This window comes from Phalacrocorax carbo, chromosome 8 (assembly GCF_963921805.1).
Source record: "Phalacrocorax carbo chromosome 8, bPhaCar2.1, whole genome shotgun sequence".
NCBI lineage: Eukaryota > Metazoa > Chordata > Aves > Suliformes > Phalacrocoracidae > Phalacrocorax > Phalacrocorax carbo.
In genome coordinates, this window is record NC_087520.1 from 40,707,549 (window position 1) to 40,724,592 (window position 17,044).

General features: G+C 41.8%; 1 protein-coding gene across 1 annotated transcript; it reads left to right on the top strand.

The window, feature by feature from the left end:
• Window positions 1-833: 833 nt before the first annotated feature.
• Window positions 834-15,663, top strand: ATMIN (ATM interactor). The gene is made up of 4 exons (XM_064459641.1): window positions 834-1,083; window positions 6,428-6,553; window positions 7,291-7,490; window positions 8,474-15,663. Exons 1-4 carry the CDS (start codon window positions 853-855, stop codon window positions 10,302-10,304), a joined length of 2,388 nt encoding a protein of 795 aa, XP_064315711.1. The 5' UTR covers window positions 834-852; the 3' UTR covers window positions 10,305-15,663.
• Window positions 15,664-17,044: the final 1,381 nt, after the last annotated feature.

Sequence of the window (17,044 nt, forward strand, 5' to 3'; positions counted from 1 at the left end):
TACCACCTCTCTGGGCAGCCTATTCCAGTGCTTGACATCCCCTTCAGTGAAGAAATTTTCCCCAATATCCTAATATCCCCTGAGGCCATTTCCTCTCATTGCTAGTAACCTGGGAGAAGAGACCAACCCCCACCTCACTACAGCCTCCTTTCAGGTAGTTGTAGAGAGCAGTAAGGTTCCCCCCTCAGCCTCCTCTTCTCCAGACTAGACACCCTCAGCTGCTCCCCATCAGACCTGCTCGCCAGACCCTTCACAAGCTTTGTTGCCCTTCTCTGGACATGCTCCAGCACCCTTCTTGTCCTGAGGGGCCCAAAACCGAACACAGGATTTGAAGTGCGGCCTCACCAGTGTCAAGCACAGGGCACAATCCCTGCCCTGCTCCTGCTGGCCATGCTATTGCTGATACAAGCCAGGATGCCGTTGGGCACTGCTGGCTCATGCCCAGCCAGCTGTCAGCCAGCACCCCCAGGGCCTTCTCCGCCGGGCACTTTCTAGCCCCTCTGCCCCAGGCCTGGAGCGTTGCCTGGGGTTGGTGTGACCCAAGGGCAGGACCCAGTACTGAGCCCTGTTGAGCCCAAGACCGTTGGCCTCGGCCCATCGATCCAGCCTGTCCCGACCCCACTGCAGAGCCTTCCTGCCCACTTGGTGCCACCCGCACTCCCTGAGGGGGCGCTCGACCCCCTCCCCCAGGGCAGCAGCAGCGCGCGGGTCAGCCCTTTTCCTCAGCGCCCCGGGACGATGACGCTACGGGGCGTGGCTGGCTCACGCGCCTGCTGAATATTCAACAGCGGCGCTGACTATTGGCGGCCGCCCCCGGAAGTGGGGGAGGGGGCCCGAGCAGCTGACAGCAACATGGCGGCGGCGGCGGCGGCCGGGCGGCGTGGTGGGGGGCTGGGGCGGCCCCCGGCGCCGTGCCCCGTGCCCGTGGGGGATCTGCCGCCCGCCGGCGAGCTGGTGCGGCCCTCGGTGATGGAGCTGTCCCAAGTGAGGACCAACATCCTCTGCACCGTGCCCGGCTGCGGCAAGGTCCTGCCCAACAGCCCGGCCCTCAACATGCACCTCAGCAAGGCCCACCCGGTGCAGGTACCGCCCCGCCCCTCGCCGCGGCCCGCGGGGCTCTGCGGTGGCGCGGCCCCTCCCTCCCTCCCTCCGCTCCGGGACGCAGCCCCCCGGGGCCCTGCCGGGGTTTGGCCGCGCCCCGCCGGGCCCCGGAGCCTGGGCCTCCCCCCGGCCCGGACCCTGGCCCCGCTTGAGGGGCTTCGCTCCTGCCGGGCGGGAAGACGAGGGCCGGGGGTGGGGGGGCTGCCCGGCGTCCTGGGGGACGTCCCGGGGTGCGAGGGCAGCCTTTGGCAGCGCTGGGGATCCCTTCGTGCAGTGTAGTCACGGGGGGGTGTGTGGGCGTGGGTGTGTTCCACACGGGAGTAACGCAGCGCTCCTCCTCGTCTCTTGGTTAAATCCCCCCACCTGAAAAGCCTGTTCGGGGACGCGTCAATACACGAGTGGGTGCCTGTGCACGGCCTGACCGGTCATGTGGAGAATTCCGCTAAAATTATAGAAAATAACCCATTTTGTACCACTGTTAAACATAACTACGGCAGCTAAAAGTTCTTTGGGATCCGCTTTCTGTTATTTCATTTGCTTATCGCTTATCTTTCTGCAGTAAGACATTACAGCCCCACTTGCGAGGTGCTATGCAAACACGCCGCGTCTCCTACCCGTAGCAGTTGGCAAGCCATCGTAATCCAAGCGCCGAGTGATGTTATGCTGGGGTTTTTGTTTGTTTTTTAAAAACGTCTGTGAGCCAAAAAAACCCCTACATGGATGCCATTTTGGAAACAAGCCCTCATTACCATAGTACTCCTGAGAAAACGCAGCATGTACTGGGGGGAGGAGAGCCACGGTTCAGCAAGCGTATGTTTGAGTGTGGGCCTTTCAGAATGATATCCTTACTTTTCTCAAAAGCAGAATGCCGAGTGTGTGAGGACAAATCTTATTCCTGGAAGACTTCAAGCACAGTATTCATATCTGTATGCAGAAAATGCAGCCCCAGTGGGCAAACAATAAACATACTTGTTTTGTGAAACAGCTAATTACAGAATCAAGTGCGTCTTACAGATGATCATTTGTGATGAACAAAAGGAAATAAGTCTCGAGCATGCTTGCGATCTATATCTGATTGTTTTATTTAATTTCCTAATATGCGCTAACAACAACTGTGCATGTTACATATTATATCTTTCGTGGAGGTACAGCAGAAGTCAATTCAGGTTCAGCAGGCAGTCCGTTCAGTTGCAGGCTTGTACTCGGAGAGTATACAGCAGCCAGCGAGGACTGCAGCTAGCAGTGCATGTAACTCATGTTCAGGGTGTGACGGGTGAGGAAATGCCGCTTTCTCACCAGTTGCCTAGATAGTTGTTAGCTAGTGGTGTCTTGTAGAATTATAACGTATTTCATATACCTAATTACTAAATCTTGTGATAGCTTGGATAACTACTGAAACATGGTTGGATGCAGATTTTCAGGAACATTGGACTTATTCCATGGGCATTGTAATTGAGAGTAAAATGTTACTGAGGCTTAAGGTAGGCTAGTTTTTCTGTACTATGTCTTAGATAAAATATATTTAGTATTATGCACAGCTTGAGAATGCATCTTGAATGAAAGGATAAAGATCTGAAGGTAAAATGATATAAACCTAGGTGTGTATTACTCTTTCCCCAGAAGGAGGTGGACTAATATTTTAGTATTAGGATTTCCTTTTAAGAGAGAACTGATTCCCCAGACAAAAAGAATTTAGTAGATGGCATTTGTTAGTGAAACATGAGGATTAGTAAAGAGGCAACTTCACAAATGAGATGGTAAGAAACTATTGAGGAAGGAGAGAAAGTAGCAATGCTGAAGAGAAGGGAGGCTGACTTGGTTAATTTTTTTTAATAAAAGTAGCACCAGTAGGCTCTTTTGATACCAAAAACTGTGAGGTATTGTCAGTGCAGAGGAAGGACGTTTACATAGGAAAGCAAGATTATCCTGTAAAAACGGAGTCAAGTGTAGTAGTACAAGGTTATGGTCTTGTGAAGTGATAACAAAAAAATTTGATCGGTCCTGGCTTGTTACAGAAATAACTGAGATGGGAAACACTTGCAAAAGCTATTTGTTCATACACATATGAGCATTTAGGGTAATGCTGCTGTGAGAAGGGCAGTACATCAGAAGGATATTCTGGCACTGCTGTAGGGTAGGAATCTGATTCAAAGAAGCTAAAATGAACCCAGAAGACCTGTAGAAAAGGGCTACTAAGGCTGATGAATGGCAAGTGTGCCTGACAAGGGAAATTAGAAGAATTTGGCTTGTTTGGCCTGAAAAAAGAAGACACAATGAAGTGTTGATATATAAATGTGTTTTTTCTGGCTCCTTAGCTTAATTAAGCCAATAAAAAAATGAGAAGAGTGGGTATAAACTGGCACTTAATACAGTTAGGCTTGAATATTTTTTTTATTTCTTTGGTCTTTTGTCTGTATTATTTTATGGGGAGAAGGGGAGCACTTCTGTGTAGTTTAAAAATTAAGCTAGAGGAGTACATGTAAATGAGTGGCGTCTGTGGCTTCCTAGGGTAGCAGGTAGGCTGTAGTCAGCAGTGGACTGGAAAGGGTAGCTTACCCTTGGGGCAGGTTACCCAAATGCAAATATTACACCACCACAATAGTTTTTATAATAAGAATAAATGCACTTCTCTCTGTTATTTAGTAAAGAAATGCATGATCTGCTGCAGCAAAGGAATCTTATAAATAGTTGGCTACAGTCTACTGTAACTTATCGTTTTAAATTAATCCTTTGGGGTAAGCCTTTCTGTTGTAGGAAAGCAAGACATTCACCTTGACTAAATCAGTAGCAAGGATCGCTGTTTTCCACATTGTTGCCCCAAGTCCTGTCCAAATGTCAGTATTCCTCATGATACATGCATATTGTGAGAAGTTAATTGAACAAATATCTACCAATAATTGTGCTGGGTGGCTCTTGTAGAAACATGGGAAGTAAAATCAGACACAAGGAAAGGACTTGTGCGAATGTCTGAAATGTGACTGGCCAGACTGGTTTTGAGAAGATGTGAGATGAACCATTTAGAGCCAGGAGGACTTTGAAGATGGTCAAAACAAGATTCCCGTCTGTGTAGGGTTACTTACGTGTATAGAGTATCTCTCAACTTGGCACAACAAAGTTGTTGTGATTTGTGCCTCAAAAGTCTATGTTCCAGCTGTTATAAACATTAGTAAGGTATTTTTTTATAGCCTTTAAACACTTGGTGTTATTCTGTGCCATAATACTTAAGTAGCTTTAAATAACCTGACTGTGGTTTACCTGTTAAGTGCCTGGACATATTTCCTTTATTGCCCTGTCATTTGTTGGGTTGTGACTTTAACTATAACACGCTTTGAATAACTTTTTCCTTAGGAATAAGTAACTCCACTTGCTGCTTACTGAGCAATTTTCTATTTCATCTGCAGTGGGAGAGATCAAATGTAGTTTTGTCTTAAAGGCAAATCTTTTTTTCTCCTGAAGTCTTGAGGCTGGAATCTGGTCAAAGTGTTTCTGGGTAAACTCAGGGTTAATAAGTGTAATTGGGGGTAGCAGGGCCGGAACAACTAGATTTTTCTGCGTCATGTTCCTGTTTTGGGCAGTGGCTCTAGGAAGTGCAAAAATAATCACAGTAATTATTCAGCAGAGATAAACCAGGCCTGTTCATGAATGGTTTGTCCACAGGGAAAACTGCTGTACATAAAGATGCTTAGAAGGTTAAAAAGTTATGTGAAAAATCCCTTTTTAGAGAAGTATTCTAAGTTTTCTGATGAAATGGCAGCTGAATGTTTTGGTCGAGAGGCTCTAAACTTCTTTAAGTATAGTATGACATTAACAAAAATGAACTTGTGGCAATGTCAGCAAGTAGCCGTGTTGGTTGAGCGTGTGGAAATAACTGAAATGTTGCTTGAAGGGATTACATTTTACCCAGAGTATTTTAGATTGAGAGATGATTTGAGGAAAAATAAAATCATTGAAGCGTCCCACTCACCTCCTTCATGGCATTCCTGCAGCACAAATGAAACGAATCGTTCCAAAGCAAGGCACAAGTAGCTCAGAGCACAGAGGTGTTGGGTTGTGACTAACTGTAGCTTGGTAAGAAGCGGGGTGTGAGCAGCGAACCCCTTTGTGTTCTGGCAGCTGCGGTACATACCTTCTCACTGATTCCCATGGGATGACTATTGTGCTCTGTGGATTCTTTGTTTGGCCTGACCTGTATAAACATGAAGCGGCTGGTAGTCAGGGAGTGACTGGTGTAAAACCAACATTCCGCCACTTGCTGTGCTTACTGTCACTGTTGTTACACAAAGGAAAATCAGGTGCAGAGCTCAAACAGGGCATGCTCCGGTAACTCTTCCCTGAATAAATCCTCTTGGGGATGCCATTGTGGACTACCATAACTGGCTCTGGGGACTTGGTTGGCTTCCTACTCAGTCTTGGGATGTAAGGAGACCCACAGCTACTCTGAGCATCAGATTTTTAATAGTTCACTTTGAATTTTTTGCTTAGACACACATGCCCGACGTTTCCATTGAAGCTGTTTCAGATGGGATATGTCTAGAAGGATCCATCTTGTCTGGCTTCCATGGCTGTTTCCTCAATACGAATAGGTTCAATGTGGTTGAACAATCTAGACAATCCAACTAGGGTGTCCTTTTTACATGTATTTTTGAAGTCCTCTTTGAGCAAGTTATGTTGCTTTCTTCTCTAGTGTCTCAGATGGTCACAGAGACCGATCACATGGAAAGCGCAGGTATGCCAGCCACTTTATGTTCAGAGATTCAGAATTAGCATACCGGTTGTTAGTTTTGTAGACTTCAGTGAGATTTGGTTTATGATCTGAATTAAGTGGCAGAGTGTACTTGGCACTTTTCATTTTATTACAAGTAAACTCTAAATAGTGGCAACAGAATTCCAACATCAGGGAAGTGTTGTGTTACAGTGTGTGACTAATTATAGCAGAGCTTCAAGAAGACTGAGCTACTAACAAGTAAAAACCACACTGAATTGGCAGTGTAGTGTAGTATCTGTAGTGAAAGCTTTTGGGCTCGAATAACGCAAAAGGCAGTTATAATTGGCTTGGCACAGCGAGTATCTTGGTAAAAGTAAATAGTACAGTGCTACTACTCTGTAGAGCTTGTTGTAATTTCACATGGTAATTCTGATGCTACATTTGCAAAGTAGCATCCACATAGGTGCAAAACTCCACTTGAACTTCCAAATTACTCAGGAAAGTGCCTTCAACTCAATGAGGTGTGTAAACTCAGTGAGCCAAAGTTGATGTGTATTCTGAATGTTGTCTTTAATATGCAAACCTGTAGAGTTGCCAACTTCTCAACTGGTTCTTTTTCAGGATGGAAAGCTTAATGCACCAGTAAGGAAGGGTTTGAAAACTTCACAGAAATTCTACTGCTGCCCTATAGAAGGCTGCCCTAGAGGACCAAACAGACCATTTTCCCAGTTTTCTCTTGTAAAACAGGTATTTGTATTTCCTAAAGTATTCTTTTCAAACTGATTTAATCGTGAGTGTCTCTACTCCAGAGAGTGTGCACTTTTTTGCATTCAGATATGAGCCAAGCCTCTCAGCATATATCCAGAAGTTGAAGAACTGTATGCAGAAACTCCACATGGGCATATAGTTGATCAATTTGCATGTTTGCGTATTGATATTAGAGGACTTGAACCTTTTGATGAGGCAGATGCCAGTATGTTCTGCAAAACTAGAAGACAGCCCCTCTCCACAAATTAAAAACATGGAGAAAGATCAAAGAGGGAAAAAAGTTAAATGAAAAGGAAAAATTCTGGTGCTTGCCCTGAAGTTGACATATCTGACTTGAGACTATTTGTTCAGTTGTCGATCTTCAGGAGAGTGCACATTGCGATATATGCTTACTACACTCTTTGGCAAGATTCATCTCTAGGTTTATTAATGTCCATAGGAAACATCCAATAGCATTAGGACACATAAATGTTTATCTGTGTTTTCAGATGCACATAGTGCAAGCAGATTTGCAAACTTTAAATTCTTTCTGTTGTTTTCTTTAAGCTTGTAACTTATTCCTACCGAGACTTAAAAATTTTAATTCTATTCTTCAATGCTATTTAACAACTAAAAAACAAAAAAAATTGCAAATATTAATGTCTCCCCTGAACATGGTTTTCTTTTTTTGTTACCTTAGCTGAAGGCTAATGTTTACTTTTCATTGTGTGTTCTAGCACTTTATGAAAATGCATGCTGAAAAGAAGCACAAATGTGATAAATGTAGTAACTCCTATGGTACGGAATGGTATTTGAAGCGGCATATAGAGGTCTGTGGCAAGACTTTCCAGTGTACTTGTGGGTGCCCTTATGCCAGCAGAACAGCATTACTGTCTCATATTTACAGAACTGGCCATGAAATTCCTGCAGAACACAGGTAAAAGTGAAGCAGTTAAGTAGTGATGCTTAGATTTGTCACCAGGTCCTCTGTCTCCCATGTACTGGCTTTTTGTCTCCTTCCTGTTGATTAAATTGGAAATAGACTCACATTGTTTTAGCTGTAAAGCAGTTTGCAGATTCTTTGTTCTGTTGCTCTTAGTAGTTGCTGCTGTGTTGAAGGCAATGATGATTCTCTAATCAATAAGATCAGGTTTCCCCACATATCAAGGAGAAAGTACTGATGACACTGCACTGCATGGCATAAATGCTAGTGGTTCTTGTTGCATCTGCTTTTACAGTTCTGTGAGAGTAGAGATCGTTTGGAAGTGTTTATAGCTGGTAACTGTGGTGTGGAATGCAATTCAGTTTATTTTCTTTTATAGTCTAGTCATCTTTGCAAGTATTGGTGTGGGTTTTTTGTTTTTGTTTTTTTTTTTAATGCTGATATATGCATGTTTAGATTTATAGTTGTAATAAAGGGTAATCTGTTTCCTGAGGCCTAGCCTATCTGTCTTGGATATGCAACTGCTGCAAAATTAAGTTTTGTGTGAGGGAGTGCTAATTGTATCTTCAGTTTCCATGAGACCTTTACCTGTACACTAATTTTGAGAACGCTGTCCCTTCAATGCTCAGTCTGAGTTAGCATCAAAGTAATTAATTAAACTTCAAATCAGAGTGCAGAATGATTCCCCCCCCCCCTTAACAATGGGGATAAACCATCTAACCTTCCACCTCCAGTTAGAAATAGGTCTCCATAAAAGCGGTAACCTTTTTTCTTTTTTAAATGGGGGAGTGAGGAATGAAATTTTACAAAACTGAAGTTCATGGAGTCTCTCTATGTTTTAGTCAGGATTAGTTTTCTTCTCATATCCAACTTCATCTGTAACTTCAGTGTATATTTTCAGTGCAGTGACTGAAAGGAATGGATAGCAGATGTTTTGTGCTTGAAAGGGGTATAAATTATTGATCTCGTTTTCACAGGGATCCTCCTAGTAAGAAAAGGAAAATGGAAAGCTCTGTACATAATCGGCAGTTGACAGAGAAAGCAAACAAAGCATTCATTAATGCACACAATAATAATCCTGGCACTCGGGAACTGGAGTCCTCTGAAGTGAAACTGGTGGCCTCTCTTGAAGGCTCCTGTAGCTCTAACTTCACGAACCAAGTGCAGCCAAAATGTACACCGAAGATGCTTTTACCAAAGCCCAAAGTGGCTTTGGTTAAGCTTCCAGTGATGCAGCTTGCTCACTTGCCTGTATATGTATCTGCAACAGACTCTTCTGTCAAACCTGCTGTGGTGGCTGTTGATAATCAAGGTTCAGTTGTAAGTACTGTTCATTTATTGCCTCAATCCATAGGAATTCTGGTTCCAGCACTGGAGGCAGAAACACTTGTGTTTAAAGACAGTATGCCTGTTTCAAAAGTGACAAATTCCAGCGATCGCGAACCAGTAAGTACTGGCGTACAAGTTGAGTGGGATAAGGTTACATCTAATAACACAGGGCAAGAACTGGGGAATGTTTGTCACAAGAATAAAATTTCTTCAATAAATATACAGACTGACTTATCTTGCATCTCACAGAACTTTGTACCCGCTGCAACCTGGACTGCCAATTCTTCTGTATCCTCTTGCTCTCAGACAGATCTGTCATTCAGTTCACAGGTTTCGTTACCTGTCAGTGTACAAACACAGACGCTGCTGCCTGCTTCCAAACTGACTTCATCCATAGCTGCTCAGACTGATGCTTTCAGTCAGGTTTGTTATCCAACGTGTGGCATTTCTAGAGAGACTCAAACCAGTCGGACACAGGACTCTGTTGATGGAAGAGTGCAAATGGACCAGGCTGTAATGTGCAGTGACATCTTTGATGATGTTAATTCATCATATAATGTTTCTACTCACATTGAACTTCCAGAAAACAATTTAATGCCTGCAAATATAGATCAAACCTTGCTGCAAAGGAGTAATTGCAAGAGCCTGAATCAAGATATGGTGAAGTCTGAATCTCTTATCAGCTTCAATACACAGACTAATATACTTCCACCTCAAAATACGATGGATAATCAAACCCAGACAATGGACCTACTAAGTGATCTGGAAAACATATTTTCGGGAAACATGTCTGGCCAGACGCTGGATAATCGTGGCCTTTTGTCTGAGACAAGTTCTAATGCTGACACGCATCTGCCATCTGGTCCATCACAGAACACAGGAATAGACTTTGACATTGAAGAGTTCTTTTCAGCATCCAATATCCAAACTCAGACTGAAGAGAGTGAGCTTGGTACCCTGAATTCTGAGCCGGTTTTGGAGTCACTGGACATTGAAACTCAGACTGATTTCTTATTTTCAGATAGTGCCACTCAATCATACAGCTGCCGAGGAAATTCTAACTTCTTAGGTTTGGAGATGTTTGATACACAGACACAGACAGACTTGAATTTCTTTTTGGACAGTAACACCCATCTGCCTTTAGGAAGTATTTTGAAGCAGTCAAGTTTCTCCATGAGTACTGACTCATCTGATACAGAAACCCAGACAGAAGTATATCCGGCCACTAAAAACATACCTACTCAGAATATTGAAAGCAAAGTCCAGCTCAGTAGTGCTGAAACACAGACTATGGATAGCTGCTTTGAGAATCTAGGGAGTTTATTCCTTACCAGCAATGAGACCCAGACAGCAATGGATGACTTTCTTCTGGCTGACTTAGCCTGGAATACAATGGAGTCCCAGTTCAGTTCAGTAGAAACACAGACCTGTGAAGAGCTGTGCTCCTTATTTCAGAGCTCTGACAAGCCCAGCCATTGAGTACTATGTAATATTACTGTTTCCTGTGGTGTGAAATTAAGTTATTGGGGTGGGAGAGATGGCTTGGCCAAGTTATCCACTTTGCATTATTGAATGTAGTTATCGTGAGCAGTTGGCCTGAGAGACTTCCTTTGCTGAAGGTACTCTATTGAATACGTAACTGTACATAAACTGTGTGTGTATAAATGGGGGGAAGGGGGGGGGCTGTAACATGTTAATGTATATTTGAACCTTAAAAAAAAAATTATGTGGTGCCTAAGTTTTTTCCTCAAACTTCTTTACAAAGCTGATACTGCTTTCACTTAAACAGAAGAACTTTTAAAGTTGTTCCATATATATCTTTATCTGTTCCTGGCTTACATTTAGGGTTCCAATGTGCTGGACCAAAACCCTGACCTGTCCGATTCAGATGCTTCCCTGAACTTATACAGGGAAGGATTCTGTTAGTGTAAGCTACTTCTGTTTACTTTTTTTCGTGGCTTGTATTTTAAATCTGGCATGAACAAAATAAGCCGTATTGTCTTCTCTTACTTTATGCCTTCACAGCTCTTTCTCTTGCATAAGTTGGTATTTTCTAAATACCTGTCCAACACGAGACAACCATAGACTCTTGAGTTGTTGAATATATTTATTATTAAAAATATGTAGAAAGCAGTACTTGTTTTACTTTTTTTCTCTCAGTGGCACTTACGACCTTTGAAGGGTAGGAAAAGAACTTGGAATGCATAATTATAGGGAAAACTAGTGTGTCTTCCTTTTAGCTAGTGTAATAAATGGGACTAACATTTTTAGAGTCTTCAGGAGGAATTTGCTTAAATTATTTCTGTCTGTAAGATGCAAATGTTACAATGTGTGTGCCTCAAAGACTGGAATAATTTGTTTTTGCTGAAATTCTCCTAGCTTTATTAAGATCTGAGTTGAGAAATGTTTCAGTGATTTATACCTCTATTACCTTAACAGAAATCGTTAGAAACGGGAAATGAAATTCTCTAAAATACTTACTTAGACTCCTGTTTTTGGACTTCTCACTTCCAAAAACAATTGGAATGTGTACAACAGTTGGGAGATCAGCTCACAGAAGCCATTTCAGAACAGCTGTATCTTGCTTTTGCACATTGATCTGCAGCCCTCCGTTCCTGCAGCTTTTACAGAGCTTTTCTGAGTATAATCAAATTCAAACAAACTGATTTCTCAGAGAAGAAACATGTGACCTCTTTGTATTTTTTTTTAATGTCCATCTTGCCCCTCATACCATTGTTTGCAGTATTTTTCATTTGCATGAGGAAAAAAAGAAAAGCCGTTTGTGAATGTGTGTTGGAATTTGGCCTTAACCAAGTTTATCTCTTACTATAATACCTGCAAAACGTAGGCCTCTGGTTTTGTCACAGGCAGGTTTTAATTTCTGTTACCTTAAATGAAACGAGAAACCTCTTCATGTCAAGTTCCTGGGCCTGTTACAGACTTTAGACTTTACTCCTCCACTGTGAGAGGAGAGGTATTGGCTGCGTATTTACTAGGCATCCCATCAGTAAATACATGTCCAAGCCTTAGTTTCTGAAGACTTGCTGTGCTTTGTGCTTCATATCCTCCACTCAAGGACGTGGGCGTTAGGTTACTCATCCATTGCAGCTAGCTTGTTTTGTTGAAAATGAGCAATACCCTTTTTTTTTTTTTGGTCTCCTCCTACCACTCTTTAAATTGCTACAGTTAACACACTAATATAGTAAGGATCTCTACTTTTATGGGAATAATCTCTTTAGATTAACCCCAAAACTCCTGTTTTCCTCCTGAAACCACAGCTGTGTTGCCTGTTTAATTTTTCAACATTTCTAGGTGTGAGTTCAGACATTTACAGTCTTTGGCTGAAGAAACTGCGGAAATATTCTTGCAGTTCTCCCCAGGAGTACAGTAATTCTGCTTTGGGGAGTCCCCCCCAAGTTTCACAATGCCTAGAGTTCTGATCTGAAAGGTGGGATATATTAAAAAAAGGAAGGCATAATTTGTAATTCTGTTTCTGAAGATATGACTGGTCCATATTTACCTGCCTACTTTGAAATTGGGAAATAAGATAAATGGCAAAATTAGGTCAATTTCTTCTATTGCAGTATTTTTCTAGTACTGTTGCATCTTCAGCTTTTAAAGTGTTTTTCCTTTTCCTTTCTTCCTCCGTCTGGAATAGCAGAGAACTTTTCTTCATGCAGAGGCTTCTGTGTTTCCCATGTGCCATTTGTCTGTACTGATGCATGAAAGAGAAGCAGTTACTAGAAATGTGGTTGGGGAAAACTGCATTTTCCATGGCTGTAGAAGGCAGAAGTGAGAAGCTGTTCATTACCTCGGAATTTAGAAAGTTGGCCTTTTCTTTGCAAGAGAAGGAATCTTAGGTGATGAGGAGCAGAATTACAGAGGGCTTCGAATTGTAGCTGTCTGAGAGACTAGCTAGCATTTAAAGAGCTTTGAAACTAATTTACAAGTTAGAATGAGAATTGCCACATTCTCATGGTGTAAGCCAAAGCTCTTAACATCAGTGACTATGAGAAAAACCCTAAGGTTTGTGTGGACACAATCTTACAATGTAATTGTTACTCATTTATTGTACTTTGTAATTAAAAGTATTTATGAGCTTTGTGTGTTTTATTAGAACATGCAAATAGCATTCCCTTCCCTCATCCTATGGGTTTAAAATCGTTTGAACTTTAATTGGGTGAACACAGTACTACAACATGAAATCATTTACTGAAAGTGTAGTATTAAGAAATCCTGTGTTGCTGGCATATGTCACTCAGTTTGGATTCATTAAGTATTGCTGTGAAAAGATGAAGCCTGCAACCAGACTTCATGGTTTGCTGAATCCCACAGTAAACCTAATGAAACCTGATCTGAAATGCTGTTGCTGAATACTACAAATTCTTCAGAGTTGAACAAGTTCTTTAAAAAGGCTAGTTTTCTATTTTGGCCATTGATTTAAAAATGAACTTCAGTCAGGCTATTTCTTGGTAGTACTAAAATGATACTGATCTCCCTTTTTCTGCAGTTTGTCTCTGATTTGATTTTCATGGCACTGTCTTTATTGTGAGCATTGGTCAGCAGTGACTTACTACTTTGCTTATTCTCTTTTGTATCCTCTGCTGCCAGTTGAACTGTGTAATGCTACGCTAAAACTGAGTTAGTAGGTTTGTAGTTTCACTTGGGATTTTTCTTTAGTGTATAAGAAATCAAACAAATGAAACATAGCAAATTTGGGACACAGGTTCTATGAGAACATAAGCACAGAACGGCTGAAAAATGAGAGGTCTGTCTTGTTGCCTCCTATGTTTGTCACAATGCTAAAAGTTTGTATGACAGTAGATGTGTTTCTTCTCCTTTTGGCTGTATTTGCATCTGTTTCCACTAATACCTTGTAAATACTCCTTTCTGCTTTGGGTAGGGAGGGAACCCTCCCCCAACTCTTCATGTCAGCCTAGAGAAATTGGTAGTTTAAAGTCAGAGTTTACTAACGCTCTGTATTCTTAGCTATGCAAAGCTGCTTGTGTGTAGAAAATTTTTACTTCCAAAGGATATGAAATCTTAGACCTCATGTAGTTTTGAACAATTCAATCAGTGTCTGTAACTTAATGGATGTAACTAACGCTCCTTACAAATTTTTATTCCAAGGCGTACATGCAGTCGTGTTTTCTGTTGCAAACAAAAGGCTGAATTTCCCTGTTAGTCAGATGTACCTTGGCTGTGAGAGGCAACAGAACAAGGAAATATGACTGCCTTCCGCTGTTCTAAATCCTTATCCTGCCAACACACGCTCACATGCTTAGTCAGATCTGAATCGATTTTTTTGTGAGGCTGGGTAGAGATGTAAGTGCTGGCAGGACTGGGATCTCAGGGTGTTAGGGGTTTTTAATTGCCTTGCAAATATAGGGAAAGTCAATCGGACTAACACATACTGAATTGACATAGGGTACTCCACTCGCAAAAGAATGTTCTGAGTTACTGAAATGACAACTCGGAGGTGAACCAAATGTACTTGCCTTTATCATTAAGGTTGTACAACTTCCTTTGCTTTAAGCTATTTCTGATGTGTTGGGTTTTTTTAAACATGAGATTAATGTACAATTCACTGTTCCAAATAGATTCACACCAAAATGTTGTTAATGTTCTGGCCCTTGCAAGCTTTTTCAGTCATGTTTGGTTTAAGGTGCTGTTTTGCTTGTGTTCCTGGTAGAACGGGCCTCCTGTAACAGACTTCCGTTAATAACTTTACATGAACACTATGAGGATATTGGTAGCAAGCTTTGATGCATGGTGCAAATGTGCATCTTCTGGGTTTTTTTTTTGTTTCGTTTTTTAACAGTTGATGTGAATTTAAATGCGTGCTAGAAGGATTTGCTGCTTAAAGCACGATGATTTTTCTTGTTTAAAATGCCATTGCTATGCAATGAACAGAACCAAGGAACTACATTGTTCAGCTCTGCGTTGCCTTGCACTCAGGTTGAGGGTATGTTTGTATTCGTGCACGTGACGCTTCTGCTTCACTGAAAATGTAACCAGACAGCCTGAAACAGTGGAAACTCCTGAAGGAACCGCTGAGTTAAATAACAGAAGTCCTTTATGTCTGATTCTTTTTCATATATTGGCTTTACAGCAGTATATTCAACTTAAATAGCGATGGAATATAATAGATGACTTGCGATGATGTAAACTGTGCATTTCACAACTAACGCTTTACATGCATGCGTCAAGCACTTGCATGCAGAGCTAGATTGACAGTACTTCTGTCTACAGGTATTTGCGAGTGCATCTATGATAAAGCTGGATATAAAAGATAGCCATATTTTTTTCATCTTACAGAATTCAAAATCTGATTATGATCTAAGTTAAACTTGTAATTATTTGGAAAGAATGAGTAATAAAATCTCATGGGTGAGTCCTTCCCAAAGCATGTGTGAGTTAATCTCAGTGAGGCTGAGAAATGTCCATAAAATGTTTTTCTTCTCATCGCTGGTGAGATTTTGATCTAGTGGACAAATTTAGTTTTCAAAGGGTGTCCATGTTCAATTTTTGTTGTTTAAGCCAGTAAACTTGCAATGAGCAGACAAAAGCAAGCATTCATTTTAGACCTATTTTACAAGTGACAATCCCAAAGAAGGAATGTTGTCCTAGTAATTGTGAAACTTCTGAGTATATTAATGCATGCAGAGAAAACCTTGTGCCAAAATACTGTTTCATATTTCCCTCTGTTGGAAACTGAAGTGTTACACAAAGCTACTAGTAAGTTATTCACAAGTATTGAAACGTTTTGTTCACAAATGAAGCACTTATTTAGTCCTGTAAATTATACATATTTTGGAATAAAGTTAACTTCAATCCGTTTTTGCCTTCTGTTTTAATGACTGTGATCTGCCTACAGAGGCGTGGGTGGGTCAGGGCCTATTGGCAGGGACCACCCATTGCTCCTTAACCTCCTCCCTTCTGAAAGCTAGGTGTCTTTTGAATTGACAGAGAATTTGTAAATTAAAACTCTTAGAGTGTCAGTCCTTGATCTCCAGAGGCGGCGGAAGTTTTCCTGTGTAGTCCTACTTCTCAGTGAATCCTAGGAAGATCCCGAATCAGAATGTCAAGATGCTACGTTTCATAAACCTGAAACAAATCCATTTGAGAGGTTCTCTGCTGTAAGTGAACCTATGCATAGACCTCTGTGCGGAATCTAGTGCACGCCGGCAGGCCTGGATTCTTGTGAGCAGCAGCATCCAGCTGGCTGCACTAGTGGTCCTCCATCTCAAACCTCTTGCCGGCGCGTGCAAATTTTAATCTTTAATTCCCTTCTATGCACGATGGAATACCTCTGCAGTTTCAGCTCACTGACAGATGCCTTTCTTTTAGAACAGACTCTAGGGACAGAAGGATTACTTCACATTCTTCCTCTACCTTACCACCCACCCCTCCTGTAATGCCCAAGATCTCTAGAGCCAAGAGTGTTATCAAGTAGAAATTCAACTGCATTATGTTTTCAAAATATCCTATTAGAAAATCACAGTCCTCTCTGACAGCTTATACTATTTTGCAATATATTTTATATAACTGAGGAAATAATTTTGCCGCTATGAATATTTAAGAAAAAAAAAGCCAGAGTAGGTTGGAGTATGGGTCATACTTTGTCCCTTTTCCTCTTGTACAGTTCCCGTGCTTAGTCATGATCCCACCATTTTCTGCTAGTTGGAGGTATAAAATGCTGATTGCTGTTGCCTGCATATCTTGTCAGTAGAATTCAGAGCAGGTGAACAAGCAGATGCTTCTTGGCTGAAAGTTCATCTGTACTACAACATCAGCCACAGTCATGAATGATGCGTTCCCTGACGTATAGCAGGCTGCTTTCTGCAGTCCCATCATGCTCTGAGGTAAGGATTTGCACAAGGCAGTGTTCGGCCCTAGTAGTACCAAAAGATGGAATGTATTTCAAGAGGGGAGTATATCCTAGGTATCTAGAAACTAAATTCCTGTTCAGAGCATTTAAAATTATGAGAGTCAAATATATAAGATGCTGATTATCCTTTAGGAATGATAGCCCTATCCCTGCTGTAGGAATGGTTCTCCTTAGTTTAGGCCGCGTTATTACAGGTTTTTCATTATTCAGAACAAATTTGGCCCATGAACAAAAGTCAGATACTTCAACAGCCTGATCCTCATGAAACTTTCACAAATGGTATACTCTGAAAGGCAGGACAAGCTTTAAGTCTTGATTGAGAGGAAGA